The sequence below is a fragment of the Amphiprion ocellaris genome, chromosome 4, assembly GCF_022539595.1.
Source record: "Amphiprion ocellaris isolate individual 3 ecotype Okinawa chromosome 4, ASM2253959v1, whole genome shotgun sequence".
NCBI classification, from domain to species: Eukaryota; Metazoa; Chordata; class Actinopteri; family Pomacentridae; genus Amphiprion; species Amphiprion ocellaris.
The window spans coordinates 5,592,083-5,610,059 of record NC_072769.1 but is presented as its reverse complement, the minus strand read 5'-3'; the positions used below and the strand labels follow the sequence as shown (position 1 = coordinate 5,610,059).

The 17,977-nt window shown below is 44.8% G+C and overlaps 2 protein-coding genes across 3 annotated transcripts in view; both read left to right on the top strand.

Moving 5' to 3' along the window:
* The first annotated feature begins 85 nt into the window (after positions 1-85).
* On the top strand, positions 86-6,222 carry polr3f (polymerase (RNA) III (DNA directed) polypeptide F). The gene is made up of 9 exons (XM_023270781.3): positions 86-244; positions 708-825; positions 1,102-1,169; positions 1,550-1,617; positions 1,910-2,022; positions 4,451-4,594; positions 5,126-5,233; positions 5,812-6,003; positions 6,076-6,222. The coding sequence occupies exons 1-9, from the start codon at positions 183-185 to the stop codon at positions 6,151-6,153; spliced, it is 951 nt and encodes a 316-aa protein (XP_023126549.1). The 5' UTR covers positions 86-182; the 3' UTR covers positions 6,154-6,222.
* A 3,139-nt stretch (positions 6,223-9,361) lies between these two features.
* The window catches only part of LOC111568903 (spectrin beta chain, non-erythrocytic 1-like), a 37,715-nt gene continuing 29,099 nt past the window's right edge, over positions 9,362-17,977 (top strand). For both annotated transcript variants that reach the window (XR_008601374.1, XM_023270778.3), the window contains exons 1-2: positions 9,362-9,517; positions 15,049-15,274. Coding sequence is in view for 1 of the 2 variants with exons in the window: in XM_023270778.3 (XP_023126546.2) it covers positions 15,118-15,274 (157 nt within the window). In the remaining variant the exon portion in view is untranslated. The remainder of the gene's footprint in view (positions 9,518-15,048; positions 15,275-17,977) is intronic.

The window sequence follows — 17,977 nt, the reverse complement described above, 5'->3', positions numbered from 1 at the left end:
ATCTAAAATAATCTGTATTTTGGCCGCAGTTCAGGCAGGAACGCCTCGTGTTTTTAATCAGGCGGTTTTCGGGACACTTCCGGCTCCAGGAGGATTTTAAAGGACCCCGGCATTGCGCACGCCTGTTTGACAACATTAGCTCTCAGACTATCAGGCTCCAGGGCAGCAGAGGTTCAGTAAACATGGCGGAAGTGAAGGTGAAAAAGGAGGCAAACCTGTCGGACCCCGCGGAGGTCGAGAACAGGTCAGAGAATCCGCCCCGCTGGATGCGCCGCTGTCTCCGGGGAGCCGCTCTCCGGACTCCGCCTGAATTCTGTCACATTTAGCGTTTACTTGGTTAAAATTAGACACACACAGAAAACACGCACTAATAAATACATTTCCTGAACAGCATTGAGTCGTTTGTCACTTCGGCGTTAATTCAGCTCACCCAGCTTCTTTCATTTGAACGAAATGTGAACTTTTATTGTCGCTTTAATGGCGCCTCTAACCGGCTCAGAGCGGAGCTTCTCTCACGGATGTTGTCGCTCATCTGAGAGATTTTAGAGGAAAAGGCAGAAGAAAAAAGAAAGTTGGTCCGGAAGTTTATGCTCATAATTAGACTTTACCTGGTCTTCATGTTCACCTGTGTGTGTGTGTGTGTGTGTGTGTGTGTGTGTGTGTGTGTGTGTGTGTGTGTGTGTGTGTGTGTGTGTGTGTGTGTCCAGGATCAAAGAACTGTGTCACCAGTTTCCTCAGGGCATCACAGACCAGGTGATCCAGAACGACCTGCCTCACCTGGAGCCTCAGCAGAGAGCCATGGCCATCAACAAGCTGCTGTCTCTGGTCAGTGGCTTCAACTCAGCCTCCTCCATAATCCTCCACCCTCCATCCTCCATCTATCCTCTGTCCTCCATCTATCCTCTGTCCTTCTCCATCCTCATCCTGACAGGTCACAGCTGTAGGTTCTAATGAAACAGGTGATTCAGGTGTGATGTCATACTTACCTGACATTCCTTTAATCTGATGCTGTGAGGTGATGATGTCTGATTTTATTAAAAACCTGCCTCGACTCCTCTGGGAGTGTGATCGATGACTTATTGATCTCTTATGTTGTTTCAGGGTCAGCTGGACCTGCTGAGGAACAGCTCAGGTCTGCTGTATAGACTGAAGGACTCTCAGAGCACCAGGTGAGCTCACCAGTAACTCACCTGAAACACACCTGTAACTCACTTGTAACACACCTGTGACTCACCTGAAACTCACCTGTAATTCACCTGTAACACACCTGTAGCACACCTGTAACACACCTGTAACTCACCTGTGACTCACCCCTAACACACTTGTAACACACCCGTAACTCACCTGTAGCACACCTGTGACTCACCTGAAATTCACCTGTAGCACACCTGTGACTCATCTGTAACTGGATTTATATCTTTTGAATGTTGTTATTATTTTGAAACATGGTTTGGTTTATTAATATTAGAATTATTATTAATTGTTTTGTAACTTAGTGAAGTTGTTCTGCTGCTGCCATCGCCATGGAAACCGTCTGTTTGTGTTTCAGTAAGATGAAAGGTTCAGACAACCAGGAGAAGCTGGTTTACCAGATCATTGAGGACGCTGGAAACAAAGGTTTGTGTGTCTGTCACTGTTGTGTTTGTGTGTCTGTCACTGTTTTGTGTGTGTGTGTGTGTGTTAGTGTTAGCGTTGTGTGTCTATTACTGTTGTGTGTGTGTGTTACTGTTGTGTCTGTCTGTTATTGTTGTGTTTGTGTGTCTCTTACTGTTGTCTGTTTGTGTGTCTCTTACTGTTGTGTTTGTGTGTCTTTCACTGTTGTGTGTCTCTTACTGTTTTGTGTTTGTGTGTGTGTGTTACTGTTGTGTGTTTGTGTGTCTCTTACTGTTGTGTGTTTGTGTGTCTGCAGGAATCTGGAGCAGAGACATTCGCTTTAAAAGCAACCTTCCTCTGACGGAGATCAACAAGATCCTGAAGAACCTGGAGAGCAAGAAGCTCATCAAAGCTGTGAAGTCTGTGGCTGTGAGTTCAGCTGCACCAATCACCGATCAATAATCACTGATCAATAATCACTGATCAATAACTACTGATCAGTAACTACTGATCAATAATCACTGATCAATAGTCACTGATCAATAACCACTGATCAATAGTCACTGATCAATAACCACTGATCAATAACCACTGCTCAGTCAACAAAATAGCTGGAAAGTCTGACATGGAAACAATAAATAATCAATAAAAATATCAATGTTAGGAAAAATAATAAGACACTGATACTGTGATAAAAAGATGTTGGAAAACATGTTAACACATTAACAACACGCTAACAACACATTTAGCTCTGAGGACAGATCACTCGTTCTCCATTTAGATGAACTTCCAATTCTCAGCATTTATTCCTGTCCAGAGATCATTTCCTTTTCTACTAAGATCTTCACAGTGTGGGCCCCATGGATCCTGGCAGTGTCATCTGGGACCAAAACATCCTGATCTTTAGGGAAGAGAAGCTCCACTGATGGAAAGACTTGGTCCTTCAGTATCTTCAGGTGGTCAGCAGACCTCATTCTTTGGGAACATAAGAACCTGACCAACCCCAGATCAGAACCCTGACCCCCACTAGCCATGATGAGGGCATCACTTCATCCATAATAATAATAATAATAGATTAGATTTATATAGCGCTTTTCTATTAGGCATACTCAAAGCGTGTACAATGGATCCATTATTCATTCACTCACACATTCTCACTCTGGTGGTGGTAAACTACATTTGTAGCCACAGCTGCCCTGGGGCAGACTGACGGAAGCGTGGCTGCCAATCCGCACCTACGGCCCCTCCGACCACCACCAACATTCATACGCATTCATACACCAGTGTGAGTAGCCGCACTGGAGGCAAGGTGGGTAAAGTGTCTTGCCGAAGGACACAACAGCACATGACTAGGACAAAGCGGGAACCAACCCAATCTACCACCTGAGCCACAGCTGCCCTGATGACGTCCACCTCTCTTCTTACCCTGATGCCCCCATCTGCTGTTTATCTTCGACTCCTCTGGACTCTATTCCTACCGCCAGGCATGGAGGTGGCAGTATCATTATACTATCAGTTTAACTGACTCAAGTCTGAAGCAGAAAGACCACAAATGTAGGGGAGCTGCACCAATTCTGGTCCCGTTCCACTACATTTGTTGTCTTTCTGACTTGGTTCTTCAGGTTCTTGATGGGTTTAAGTCAGGACTTTGGGGAGACCAGTATAGAACCTTCATTCTAACCTGATGGAACCATTTCTTTACCTCGTCTGATGTGTGTTTGGGCTCATTGTCTGGTTGAAACATCCAGCTGTGTCCAAGATCAACCTTCTGCTGATTGTTTTAGGTTTTCCTTAAGAACGTGGATCCTCCTTCTTTCATTATTCCATTTACTTTGTGGAAGCTCCAGTTCCACAGAGCATGCTACTGCCACCACCATGCTTGGTGATAGGTTTGGTGTTCTTGGGGTTAAAAAAGTCCAAGACCCGCCTAACACAGTCTGAAACCAGTTCTAAAAAGGTCTAAAACTAGGACCAAAACCAAACTGAAACTACTCCTAAAAAAGTCCAAGACCATCTGAAACCAGTCCTCATCCAGGACCAGATCTAGAGTAAAATAAATCCTAAACCAACTTTAAATCACATCCAAAACCAGGAGAACCAAGACTGAAACCAAATATAAACCAGTCCCAAGAAAGTCTAGAACCAGTCCAACATCCAGTCCAGAAGCTCTTCTAGAAAGCCCCAGAGTGTGATACTGCCACCTCCAATGCTTGATGGTGGGTTTGGTGTTCTTGGGGTTACAAAAGACCCACCCAAGACAGTCCTCAACCAGTCCTAAAAAGTCTAAAATCAGGACTAAAATCAAACCTAAACCAGTCCAAAAAAAGGTCCAGAACCAGTCAGAATCCAGTGTGAAACCAGTCCTAAAAAGTCATAAAGCAGCACAAACTTGGGACCAAAACCAGACCTAATCTCCTGCCCCCATCACTCCGGAACAGGGTAGATCTGGACTCATCAGACCACATTAGTTCCTGAAGATGATGGTTCTCCACTAACTTTCAAGTTTTAATAACGCGTTTGATGGTTCTTAACTTCATTTTAGTTGTTTCATCTCCTTAGTTGTTTTCTTTGCTTAATTCAGGCCAATAATTTGACCCTTCTGAGACAGATTAACGTCCTTTCATGACCACAGGACATGTCTTCTAACATGGTTGTTTAGAAATGAGAATCAGCTAAGGTTAAAGAAGTTGTTTCATCACTGCAGTAATTATCCAATGGAAGAATCTCACCTATTTGCTGAATTAAATCCAGGTGGAGACTTTATTTTTTTGGACAGGCAGTGTACATTTAAAGATCCCTAAAAATAAAATTCCAGCAAAATGTTCTGAAACTTTTCTGTCCATCGTTTTCCTGCCAGGCCTCCAAGAAGAAGGTCTACATGCTCTACAACCTGCAGCCCGACCGCTCCGTCACCGGCGGCGCCTGGTACAGCGACCAGGACTTCGAGTCCGAGTTCGTGGAGGTTCTCAACCAGCAGTGTTTCAAGTTCCTGCAGAGCAAAGTAGGAAAACTTTATTTACACCGACGGTCAGGTTGTTAATGTGTTGATCATGTAGGCCAGCAGGGGGCAGCACCCACCCACATTCTGAATAGAAACAGCTGCAGTCAGACTCAGGGACATCTTGTGTATTTGAGGTTTAGCTGCTGTACAGGTGTGTTTAGCTACTGTACAGGTGTGTTCAGCTGCTGTACAGGTGTGTTTACCTGCTGTACAGGTGTGTTTAGTTATTGTACAGGTGTGTTTAGCTGCTGTACAGGTGTGTTTGCTGCTGTACAGGTGTGTTTAGTTACTGTAGAGGTGTGTTTAGTTGTTGTACAGGTGTGTTTGCTGCTTTACAGGTGTGTTTAGTTACTGTACAGGTGTGTTTGCTGCTCTATAGGTGTGTTTAGTTACTGTACAGGTGTGTTTGTTGATGTACAGGTGTGTTTCTTGCTGTCAAGGTGTGTCTGCTGCTGTACATGTGTGTTTAGCTGCTGTACAGGTGTGTTTGAGGGTCACCTGACTGACCTCACCTGTGCGTTCTATGTCCAGGCTGAAGCTGCGAGGGACAGCAAGCAGAGTCCGATGGTCCAGAGGAACAGCTCCTTCGCCACGTCGCACGAAGTCTGGAAATACATCTGTGAGCTGGGAATCAGCAAGGTGACATCACACCTCCAACCACCAATCACATGCTGCCCCTGCAGGTCATCTGTGTGTCCTGATGAACGTCGTAACCTTCGTCCAGCTTTAGTCCCATTAGAAACAGAGAATCTGTCAGATTTAGATTCTCTGAAGCTGCTTGAAAGACTCAGTTTGACTGAGCTCAACAGATTCAAGTAAATTAAACATCAGAGCCCAACGGTTGGCTCAACTCAGTCCAGGTAGAATGACTCGGTCCAGGTAGAACGACTCGTCCAGGTAGTAGGACACGGTCCAGGTAGAAGGGCACGGTCCAGGTAGAAGGACTCGATCCAGGTAGAATGACGGGTGGAGCATTGACTGGCAGACTTCGTGTTGTCGTGTTCCTTACGGTATTGTCGTGTTCCTTACGGTATTGTCGTGTTTCTTACGGTGTTGTCGTGTTTCTCGGTATTGTCCTTTTTCTCGGTATTGTCCTTTTTCTCAGTATTGTCGTGTTCCTCTGTATTGTGATGTTTCTTACGGTGTTGTCGTGTTTCTTACGGTGTTGTGTTTCTCGGTAAAGTCGTGTTTCTTACTGTATTGTCGTGTTTCTCCAGGTGGACCTATCGATGGACGACATCGAGACCATCCTGAACACGCTGATCTACGACGGGAAGGTGGAGATGACGGTGATCGCGGCGAAGGAGGGCACGGTGGGCAGTGTGGACGGACAGATGAAGCTGTACCGAGGTGTCAACGCTGTCATCCAGCCCACCGGCCTCGTCAAGACGCCCTGCGGACTCTGCCCGGTAACAGCTGACACATACACACCTGACGCTGTCGTCAGAGCTTCCTGTCAGCTGACTGGTCTGTTTCTGCAGGTGTTCGAGGACTGTCACGAAGGAGGGGAGATCTCTCCATCCAGCTGCATCTACATGACCGAGTGGTTGGACTTCTGACTGCAGGAGTCCACGCTGTTATTTCTGTCCTCTTTATTTTCTATTTAATAAAACATTCGTTAAACTTCCTGCTTCGTCTCTGAATTAAAAAAATTTTAAAAATTAATTTAAAAAATTGAAAAGTTTGTTCTAAGAGCTGACGTAGAGTTTGTTCAATCGAGGAACTTTAATGTCGTTAAAGTGTTGAACAGAAAACCTGCAGCAAAGTTTAGTGATGATGAACCGTTCAGACATCTGCAGACTGAACAACAAGCAGCTAAAAGTGGAACAAACACAACTACACAACAACATTCTCACTGTTTACTATAGTGGTGGTGTGTAGTTGTATAGTTGTTGTGTAGTTGTGTAGTGTTGGTGTAGTTTTGTGTAGTTGTTGTGTAATAGTTGTGTAGTTGTGTAGTTTAGGGCTGTTGGTTTCTTCTCTCCATTCTAATGATGATTAATGTCGGCCCTCTGTGACTGATAATATATAACAATATAATTTAATAATAATCTAGTAATATAATACATAATATATATAGTAATATAATAACATCTGTTTATCTGAGTCTCAGTTTAGAATCACAAGAAGAATTACATTTCAATCATTTGTAATAATATATTTATAGAATAAACAAATTCTTGTTCTGACAAACTTCAGGTTTCAGGAATAAAATCATCTCCACTTAAAAAGATCCAACATGGAGATAAAATATTAATAATAATAAGAAGAAAACATGATAACAGTTTTCCTGCTTAATTCTCTGGACTTTATTCTGGACAGAACTAGATCAATCTGAGCTCTGATTCTCTGAGAGGTTCTGTCCAGCCACAGCTCGTTAAGCAGCTCTAATGGCCTCCCTGCTCAGATCATGTTCCACTGATGGAGCCGCTTTACCCACAATCCCCTGCTGCTGCTGCTAAACATCATCTCATCATCATCATCATGAGCATCTGGAGGTTCCATCAGAGAACCTGTTTACATCCAACCAGTGTTCTGGAACGTTCCCTCAACGTTAAACAGCATCGCCTTCAAGTTAAACACATCAATTTCATCAAATGCTGAGAAAGTTTTAATGTTCCTCCAACGTTCCTCTAGCGTTCCTCCAATGTTCCCAAAATGTTCCGTCCTCCACAGGATTCAACAGAGTTCATCTGAAGGTTCTCTCATGGTTCTTTATTCAGTATTTGCAGATGTTTTATTAAACCAACAGTGGATGATCTGAAGCTTCAGTCCACAAACTAACATTCTAGATGTGTTCTCAAACATCTGGAGAACGTTCTCATTGTTCTCTAATGTTCCTGAGGGGTTAACCTCTGCAGAACCTCTTCAACGTTTCTGTTTGGTCTTCAGAAAACATTAAATAATGTACATGAGCATGGGAAATCATGGAGAACAGAACGGGACTGATGTTCTAAAGTTGTTCCCCCAATGTTGCCAAACGGTTCCGTCCTCTACAGGCTTCAATGGAGTTCATCTGAAGGTTCTCTCATGGTTCTTTTCAGATGTTTTATTGAACCAATAGTTCTCAAACATCTGCAGAACGCTCTCATTGTTCTCTAATGCTCTTGTTAACTTTGCAGAACCTCTTCACCGCTAAACATCATCAGCTTCTGAAGGTTCCATCAGAGAACCTGTTTACATCCAACCAGTGTTCTGGAACGTTCCCTCAATGTTAGACGGCATTTCCTTCAAGTTCTATGTTTTAATAAAATGCTCAAAATTTTAGGAACATTTTCAATGTTCCTTTTAAGTTCATATAATGTTTTCATGTCAGCATTCAGGGGATGTTCTATCATAACAAAGGAAGAACGTTCTCAAAACAACACTTAGAAAACATTTTGAAGATGTTATTGAGGCCTCAGATGACAGAACATTTGTTCTACAGAACGTTTTCAAATTTTCCTGTAATGTGACTTTAAAGGTGCAACATTTTGCTTTTTTCTTGATTGAACATGTTGTAGGACGTTCTTCCAGAAAACATTCCCACAATGATATGAAGGAAGGAGGCTTTCAACACAATGTTCCAAAAATGTTTTGAAGAAGTTATTGAGGCCTCAGATGACAGAACGTTCTTTATAAAATGTTCCTGTAATGTGATGAATTAACTGAGGTGGAATGTTGTGCCTGGAATGTTCTGAGGACGTTGTTGAGGAAACACTGTAGGTCCTACTAAATGTTCCTATAGCGTCCCACAACATTTGAGCATAACGTTCCAACAATAGAACATCTTCATTCCTCCTGCCTTTAAGAAAAACATTCTGGGAACTACAGGAGAATGTCCTGCTGAAACATCAGTAGAACTTTGCTGAACTTTCTCAGAACGTTTTTGGAATAAAGTGACTCTGGCTGTGGAACCAGAACCGGGTTCTCCTGAGATCTTCAGCATCACGGAGCTTTAAGGTGGTTCTGAACTCTGATGGTTCTTTTCTGCTGCCGTAAATTTATCATTATTAAAAAACACAAAGAACAAAAACATTTCCAGGACTCAGGACAGAAAACCATAAATTAGAAAGAAGAAAATAAATAGAACCTGGACGTAGAACCTGATAGAACCTGAACTTGACTGGATCTGATTCTACTTTCAGATTAAAACCTTTTTCAGCAGCAGAAAGTTTTAAACGTGAACTCTTTTATTAGTTTATTTCATGTTTTATTTCCTGAATCTCTGTTTGTCTCAGATCGATTAAACTTATTATTAATCAGCATCGCTTTAGCACCGCCCACCACATGACGTCACCGTGCTGAATGAGCAGTGCCCCCTGCAGGTGAGTTCAGTCACAGCTCACCTGGACCAGCAGAGTCTGGAAACTGTTTGGACCTGGTTCTGGACCTGCTGGTTCTGGATCATTTTAATATTTCAATTTATTATAATTTTATTTTAGATCTTCCAGTCATCTAATATCAATAAAAGCTCTGATTTGATCATTGAAGGTTTGTTTTGTTTTATTCGTGGTTCTGTTTGTTCTGGACCCGGTAAGAAGTGGAACCTTCCTCCGGTTCTGAAGGGTTTCGGTGTTTTATTCGTGGTTCTGTTTGTTCTGGACCCGGTCAGAACGGGAACCTTCCTCTGGTTCTTGAGGGTGTCGGTGTTTTGGGTCAGTTCTGGTGAACAGAACCTGAGGATGAATCCGGATCTTTGTCCCAGACAGACGTGGACCAGAGCCGGGACCAGTCCGGTTCCGGTGCCCCCGGGGCTGGGCCTGATGCAGCGGAGGGCGGAGCCGGGGAGAGGGGGGGGGGCAGTGCGGATCTTTCCCGTCATTCCCTGCAGCAGTCCGGACAGCCCCCTCCTCCCTCCGGTGTCTCCGTCCGAGTCTCGGTGCTCTCCGGTCTGCGGTCTCCGGTTCTCCTGCAGCTCGATCCTCGGTGCCCAGTGAGCAGGTAAGACGCTCCGGTTCTGTTCCTGCCGTGATTGGAGCTCCGGAGCCGCCGCTTCCTCCGGAGCCTCCGATCCCCGCTAACTTCGCTCCGTAGCGGCCAGACTCCGCTCATTCTGCCCGCTCAAAGTGTCCGGAGGCCCGGTCCTCCGTCCTCCGTCTGGCTCCGGCCACCCTCCGCAGGCGAGCACGGCGCCCCTCAGCCCGCCTGGCCGCCGCTCGTCCTCCGCCTCCAGCAGCCATTGGAGGCCGGAGGATGGAGGATAATAACGGTGCGCCATGCAGCCGGAGACAGGCGTGGCCGCGGAGGAGGAGGAGGAGGCCGGAGTGCGCTAATGGAGCCGCCGGGACAATAACAGGCGGATCTGCGCACGTCTGCGGGTGCTTTTTTTTCAGCGGCGGTCCGGGCGGGATGTGTCTGACCTGCAGCTGCTGTCTCCCGTCTGAGAGCAGCTTCGGAGAAAATGCTGGAAAACAGCAGCAGGCCTCAGTGCATTCGGAGCCGGGACACGGCCCGGGACACTGCGGAATCTCACCGATGGTCCCTCTGGTTCCGCTCGGTAAAACCCGGTTCTGTTGGTTCCCCTCCTGCAGGTTCTGCCTGAAGGTTCGCAAACAAACGTTGTTTTAACCAAACAACAACATCACAGACCACAGATCCAATGAGAACCCTGATATTTGGTTGCAGAAACGTTCTGTGAAGGTTTTCTAAGGTTCTCTAACGTTCCTCTAACGTTCCCAAAGTGTTCCATTCTCCACGGGCTTCAGCAGAGGTTTTCTGAAGGTTCTCTCATGGTTCTTTATTCAGTATTTTCAGATGTTTTATTGAACCAGCAGTGGATGATCTGAAGCTTCAGTCCACAAACTAATGTTCTAGATGTGTTCTCAAACATCTAGAGAACGTTGTCATTGTTCTCTAATGTTCCTGAGGGGTTCACCAATGCAGAACCTCTTCAACGTTTCTGTTTGGTCTTCGGAGAACATTAAAATAACGTACATGAGAAATCATGAGGAACGTTCTGGGACTGATGTTCAAACGTCCGGATCCAAATGTTCCTCCAGCGTTCCCCCAACATTCCCATACGGTTCCGTCCTTCACTGTTGTGTTTAAGCTTGAGGTTCTGTCACAGCTGTAAAAATATGTTCAGGAAAGGTTCTGTGTGTTTATGCCCACAGAACGTTTGGAGAATGTTCTTCAAAGGTTTCTCTTAGTGTTTTTTTTTTTTTAGAACATTCAATTCAGTGAAGAAGAACGTCATCACCAAAGGTTCCTGGGAAAGATTTAGGGAATGTTTTGGGAACATTTCTACAATCTTGTAATGTTCTCCTAATATTCTCCCAACGTTCCCATGCTTCCCAGTTGCTGCGATGTTTAGAGAATGTTCCCTCAAATGTTCCTGACATTCTCTGATGGTTACATTAATGTGTCTGGGGAACGTTCTCTATCTGTTCCCTGTGGTTCCTTTCACCTCCACTCAAGATGCTAAAAACATTCTTTGAAGGTTTTTTTAATGTTTAAAAAACATCCTGGAGGCCCAGAACCAGAAACTGTGTGAGAAGGAAGATGGTTCCCTGACGGCGGTTTCAGAACTGGTTCAGAACTTTTAAAGAACTGGTTCAGAACTTTTATAGAACTGGTTTAGAACCTTGTTTTACTGTGCTCTACTTGTCATTCTGACCTGGATTTGTGCTTGTTTTAGATCTAGTTTAGAACTGACTTGGCTCTGGTTCTTCCCTGGTTTTTGATTTTATTTAGAACTGGTCTGGTTCTGGTTCTGGTCTGGTTCTGGACTGGTTTTGGAACTGGTTTAGACTGTGCTTTGGTGTGTTTATTTGGTATTGCTGTGGTTTAGACTCACTTTCAGACCTGGTTCTGGTTCTGGTTTTGGTCTTGGACTGGTTTTGGAACTGGTCTGGTTCTTGTTCTGGTCAGGTCAGAGCAGTGAGTGTAGCTGGGTGGGGTCGGCTCTCCAGGAAATGAATAAATCCAATAAGAGCGATGAGCTCAGCCGACTGCAGAGAGCTCTGACCGTCAGACATCTGGACGTCCCTCAGTCCCTGAACGCCACTCAGTCCCTGAACGGCCACTTGTCCTCCTCTCCGTCCCTCTGATGTCCACAGTCCCCATCTCCATCTCTTTAGGTCTTTAGTTCCAGTTTTACATAAACTTGCTTCAGATCAGTTTTTAACAGGTCCTGGTTCTATCTCAGTTCTGGGTTTGGACTCTACCCTTGGTTCTGGATGGTTCTATACACGCTCAGAACCGGTTCTCACGTTGTTCCTCCAATAGTTTTGGACTCTGCTTTGAAGCAGGTTTGTAGAGCTCTCAACAGCTGTTCTGTCTCCTTCAAGTTCAGGACTCTGGGTCCAGATTGGTTCTTTATGTGAGACTCGAGTCAGAACCAGGTTCTGGTCCATGTGTGCGTTTACAGGGGCTCAGTGTTCCTCAGCTGTCAGGAATGTTTGATGGTGATTCTGGAGAAACCATTTGTTCACGTCCAACACACACACACACACACACACACGCACACACACACACACACACACGCACCCCTCTACAACAGGCGTGTATTTAGGAATGTTGTTCTGTTGTCAGCTGTCGTGCTAAGCTAGGCTAAGCTAGGCTAAGCTAGGCTAACTGCAATTTTAGTGATGATGACTTTAGGGGGAGGAGCTTCCTGTGGTCGTCATGGTAATGGAATGGGGAGTCATGTGACTTCAGAGGGAGGGGTGGGGCTTAACACAGTTCTGTTTTATCATAAATATAATTATTTTAATAACAAATAATGTATTAGTCATTTTAATAAAATAATATTTATAATAATAATGTTATCATGGAACGTGTTCTGTTTCTGCTTCGTTCTCTTGTGTTCCTGTTGCCATCACCGTTGTCATAGAGACGCTCCACCTCTGACCTCTGGGATCCTGGCGTGTTCTGGCAATGGGGTCCATTCATGGCCCCCTGGGGGCCCTGGCCCTCTGCTCTGACTGATGTCACGGACATTAGCTCCGGTCAGCTGACCCCGATGGCCAATAGGAGCTCAGTGTGACATCACTGACAGATTTAGAGAATACGTTACCCATGATGCTCAGCTGCAGGACTTCCTGTATCCCAGCTGTTCCCCAGAGAACCCTTAAACCAGATGTTCTACAGGAGTCAGGTTTCAGACCACAGTAGATGTAGATGCTGATGTAAATAAATAAATGTAAACAAATAAATATTAATAAATATAAATGTGAATCCTCCAGACGTCAGCAGGTCTTCACTAAATTATTGTTTTTATATCTGAGATATTCACGAAGGTGAGAACCAAACATCTGGGAAGATGTTCAACATCTGTTCACTGCTCAGAACACCACAGTTGGAGGTAAAGAACCAGACAGAACACCAACAGAACTTATTACACAGAACCAAACAGAACTTATTTAACGGAACCAAACAGAACCTAACAGAACCAGACAGAACCAAACAGACCCAAACAGAACCAAACAGAACTTATTACACAGAACCAAACAGAAGTTATTAAACAGAAACAAACAGAACTCGTTAAACGGAACCAAACAGAACTCATGAGACAGAACCAAACAGAACTCATTTAACGGAACCAAACAGAACTCATTTAACAGAACCAAACAGAACTCATGAAACAGAACCAAACAGAACTCATTAAACGGAACCAGACAGAACCTAACAGAACCAGACAGAACCAAACAGAACTTATTACACAGAACCAAACAGAAGTTATTAAACAGAAACAAACAGAACTCAAACGGAACCAAACAGAACTCATGAGACAGAACCAAACAGAACCAAACAGAACTCATTTAATGGAACCAAACAGAACTCCTTTAACAGAATCAAACTGAAATCATAAAACAGAACCAAACAGAACCAAGCAGAACTCATTAAACGGAACCAAACAGAACTTATTAAACGGAACCAGACAGAACCCAACAGAACCAGACAGAACCCATCAGAACCAAACAGAACTTATTAAATGGAACCAAACAGAACACCAACAGAACCAGACAGAACTAAACAGAACTCAATAATTGGGCCGAGCTGGAGTCCTGTTTGTTGGTGCAGCAGAACAAAGATGGTGGAATGTGATTCATGTTCCTGAGGGTTCTGGGCTGATTTAGAACAGTTCTGGGCTGTGGGACGGATTCAGACCAGTTTTATTCTGGTGACTCAGAGACTTGGTGTGATGGTGGTTTAGGTCCCTGTTAGACAAGGTTCTGGACTGGTTTAGAACAGTTCTGGACTGGTTGAGAACAGTTCTGGGTTTAAACCAGTTCTGGACCAGTTTAAACCAGTTCTGGACCAGTTTAGAACTGGTTTAGAACAGTTCTGGATTTAGAACAGTTCTGGGCTGTTTAGAGTTGGTTTAAACCAGTTCTGGGTCGGTTTAAACCAGCTTTAGATTAGATATGAGTTTTTATTCTCTTTGCAGTCAGATCTGGTTCTCAGAGGTTCTGTCCGGCTCCTGAGGAGCTGCAGGTCAATAAAGTGTTGAATGAAGCTGAAGTTCCTCCTAGAACCGAACCAGACTCAGTGACGTTCTGTCGGATTCATCCAGTCGTGAGGGTTTGATTCCAGGCTGATGTTTGTTTGTGAAGCTGTTTGTTTGTTTGCGAAGCTGTTTGTTTGCGAAGCTGTTTGTTTGTGAAGCTGTTTGTTTGTAGGTGAAGCTGTTTGTTTGTGAAGCTGTTTGTTTGCGAAGCTGTTTGCGAAGCTGTTTGTTTGTTTGCAAAGCTGTTTGTTTGCAAAGCTGTTTGTTAGTGAAGCTGCTTGTTTGTTTGTGAAGCTGTTTGTTTGCGAAGCTGTTTGTTAATGAAGCTGCTTGTTTGTTTGTGAAGCTGTTTGTTTGCGAAGCTGTTTGTTTGTGAAGCTGTCTGTTTGTTTGCGAAGCTGTTTGTTTGTGAAGCTGTTTGTTTGTTTGTGAAGCTGTTTGTGAAGCTGTTTGTTTATTTTGAAGCTTTTTGTTTGTTTTTGAAGCTTTTTGTTTGTTTTTGAAGCTGTTTGTTTGTGAAGCTGCTTGTTTATTTGTAGAGCTGTTTGTTTGTTTGTGAAGCTGTTTGTTTTTGAAGCTGTTTGTTGGTGAAGCTGTTTGTTTGTTTGTTTGTTTGTTTGTTTGTGGAGCTGTTTGTTTGTGAAGCTGTTTGTTTGTGGAGCTGTGGAGATGTTTCCGATCAGCAGATCCTTCACCAGACGCCGGTCGAAGCTGCAGCTGCTAAACGTGAAGCGGTTTGAGTGGAGCTTCCTGTCAGAGCTCTAATGGAGCCTCCAGGGAGGAACTCTTCTCAACAACAGACAGCGAACACCTCATCAGCCCTCTGCACTCTGAGATAAGAGCCTCAGAGGCAGATGGCATCGATCTGGCCCATCGATCGGAGCAGCAACATGAGGCTGCAGCGCCACCTGGAGGCCGACAGAAACATGAGACCTGGACATCAGATGATGTCCCCCACACCGAACATCTGGTTTTATTGCACAAATGTCTCGTCTTTAATTCTGCCTTTCTGTCCCTGCAGGTCTCGGCCTGAAGACGCTGATGTGGACGTGTCCCCGCTGACATCGAGGCGTGTCCGAGGTGAACGGTCATGATGACGACGGTGGCCGCCGAGTACGACCACATGGAGCTGCAGCAACAGTACAGCAGCAGCAACGACACGGTCAACAACCGCTGGGACGATGAGTGGGACAACGAGAACAGCTCAGCCCGCCTCTTCGAACGCTCCCGCATCAAGGCCCTGGCAGGTAGGAGCCCACAGTCCACCTTAAATCCGGTTAGAGAGGACGACTGCTTTAACAGTCCACCTTAAATCTGGTTAGAGGAGCTTGACCACCTTAACAGTCCACCTTAAATCTGGTTAGAGAGGACGACCGCCTCAACAGTCCACCTTAAATCTGGTTCGACAGTCCACCTTAAATCTGGTTAGAGGAGCACAACCACCTTAACAGTCCACCTTAAATCTGGTTAGAGGAGACGACTGCTTTAACAGTCCACCTTAAATCTGGTTAGAGAGGACGACCGCCTCAACAGTCCACCTTAAATCTGGTTCAACAGTCCACCTTAAATCTAGTTAGAGAGCATGACCACCTCAATAGTCTACCTTAATTCTTTTAAGAGGGGATGACTGCTTTAACAGTCCACCTTATATCTGGTTCAACAGTCCACCTTAAATCTGGTTAGAGAGGACAACCGCCTCGACAGTCCACCTTAAATCTGGTTAGAGGAGCTTGACCACCTTAACAGTCCACCTTAAATCTGGTTAGAGAGGACGACCGCCTCAACAGTCCACCTTAAATCTGGTTCAACAGTCCACCTTAAATCTGGTTAGAGGAGCACAACCACCTTAAAAGTCCACCTTAAATCTGGTTAGAGGAGACGACTGCTTTAACAGTCCACCTTAAATCTGGTTAGAGAGGACGACCGCCTCAACAGTCCACCTTAAATCTGGTTCAACAGTCCACCTTAAATCTAGTTAGAGAGCATGACCACCTCAACAGTCCGCCTTAAATCTTTTTAGAGGGGACGACTGCTTTAACAATCCACCTTAAATCTGGTTCAACAGTCCACCTTAAATCTGGTTAGAGGAGCCTGACCGTCGTAACAGTCCATCTTAAATCTGGTCAGAGAGGATGACCGCCTCAACAGTCCACCTTAAATCTGGTTACAGGAGTCTGACCACCTTAACAGTCCACCTTAAATCTGGTTAGAGGAACCTGACCACCTCAACAGTCCGCCTTAAATCTTTTTAGAGGGGACGACTGCTTTAACAATCCACCTTAAATCTGGTTCAACAGTCCACCTTAAATCTGGTTAGAGGAGCCTGACCTTCTTAACAGTCCATCTTAAATCTGGTCAGAGAGGATGACTGCCTCAACAGTCCACCTTAAATCTGGTTACAGGAGTCTGACCACCTTAACAGTCCACCTTAAATCTGGTTAGAGGAACCTGACCACCTTAACAGTCCACCTTAAATCTGGTTATAGGAGCCTGACCACCTTAACAGTCCACCTTAAATCTGGTTAGAGGAACCTGACCACCTTAACAGTCCACCTTAAATCTAGTTAGAGAGATTGATCCCCTCATCTGTATCCATGTTTCCAGATTTTTCTTCTCTACTCTACTCATCATCTGTAGATGTTCCACCATGCTGGATGGATCTCCAACTACCTGCTCCTCTGTTCTCTGTTTCTGCTGCTTTTATTTATTTATCCAGTAGTGATGTCTCCTTAATGACTGCAGGGGGCGCCGCTGGACTGATTTTGGATAGAAAATATAAAACAGACTCGGGGATGTGAAGAACTTTAGACGTTTTTCATTGTGGACTGAGAATTCTATGAATCTGTAGAAGATCAGCTGATATTTAAACCTCAGAATCACCTGATCAATGACCTGATCAATCTCCTGATTAGCAGAGAGTTCCACCATCCATAGCAGAACAGAATAATAAATTCCCATCAGAACAGACCTGAAGATGACATGCTGCCCACTGGTCCCTACATGGACCCAGACAAGCTGCTGGTCCAAACACACCTTTACCTGATGACAGACTTTTTACAGTGTGGAACATGTCGGCCAATGGTGTCGCAGCAGGACGATGATGTCATGGGGGTGTGGGGGTGTTTCCCTCCATTGTTTCCTCACATTCCAGACTGAAGGACGGAAACAAGGAACAAACATCCTGAGAACACACTCCTGCGCTGTTGTCAGTGTGGGGTCCATAGCTGGTACTGTGGACTAGCAGGACCCGGACCCTGAGCCTGGTTTAGACCTGGAACTAAACCTGGTTCAGACCTGGAACTGAACCTGGTTCAGACCTGAAACTAAACCTGTTTGAACCTGGAACTGAACCTGGTTCAGACAATTTGCAGCAGATCCAGCAGAACCAGAACCTTCCTCTTCATGGTTCTGGTTCTCCAGGACCGACGCAGCTGAGACCAAAACATTCAAAGAGTTTCTAGTTGAACTGCAGGCAGTGTTTCCTCAGAGAAAACCAATAAGATAAATACAGCAGAACCAGAGAACAGAGGAGCAGGGGTCCGTTTCACGAAGCGGGTTTAGTGAAAACTGAGTTTGTTAACCCTGAAATGAGGGAAACTCTGAGTTTTCCGTTTCACAAAGGGAGGTAACTCAAATGAGAGACAGAGGGGTAACTCTAGCCTGTTTCACAAAGAGGGGTAACTGAGGCTCTCGGTCAGTTACCGTAGTAACAGACTCTATGACTCTAACCTGGTCGAGACCAGGTTTTTCGCAGTAAACCTCGAGTTTCTCTCTGTCTCCGCCCTCTTTCAGCCACATACGCGATTTGATTTCCTCATTCAGTCAGTCATCAGGCAAGTTTTGGCGTAGTCTAGTTCTGCCGTGTGTCAAAATGTCATGTCCTTTTATTAACGATCCAGTGGATGAAGGAGCAGCATTACTGCGCAGAGAATTAAATATTCGTCGGGAGA

Coding starts and splice junctions, on each gene's coding strand:
- polr3f (XM_023270781.3), top strand. CDS start 183: ATGGCGGAAGTGAAGGTGAAAAAGGAGGCAAACCTGTCGGACCCCGCG. Junction 245..707: donor CCCGCGGAGGTCGAGAACAG/GTCAGAGAATCC, acceptor GTGTGTGTCCAG/GATCAAAGAACTGTGTCACC. Junction 4,595..5,125: donor TCAAGTTCCTGCAGAGCAAA/GTAGGAAAACTT, acceptor TTCTATGTCCAG/GCTGAAGCTGCGAGGGACAG.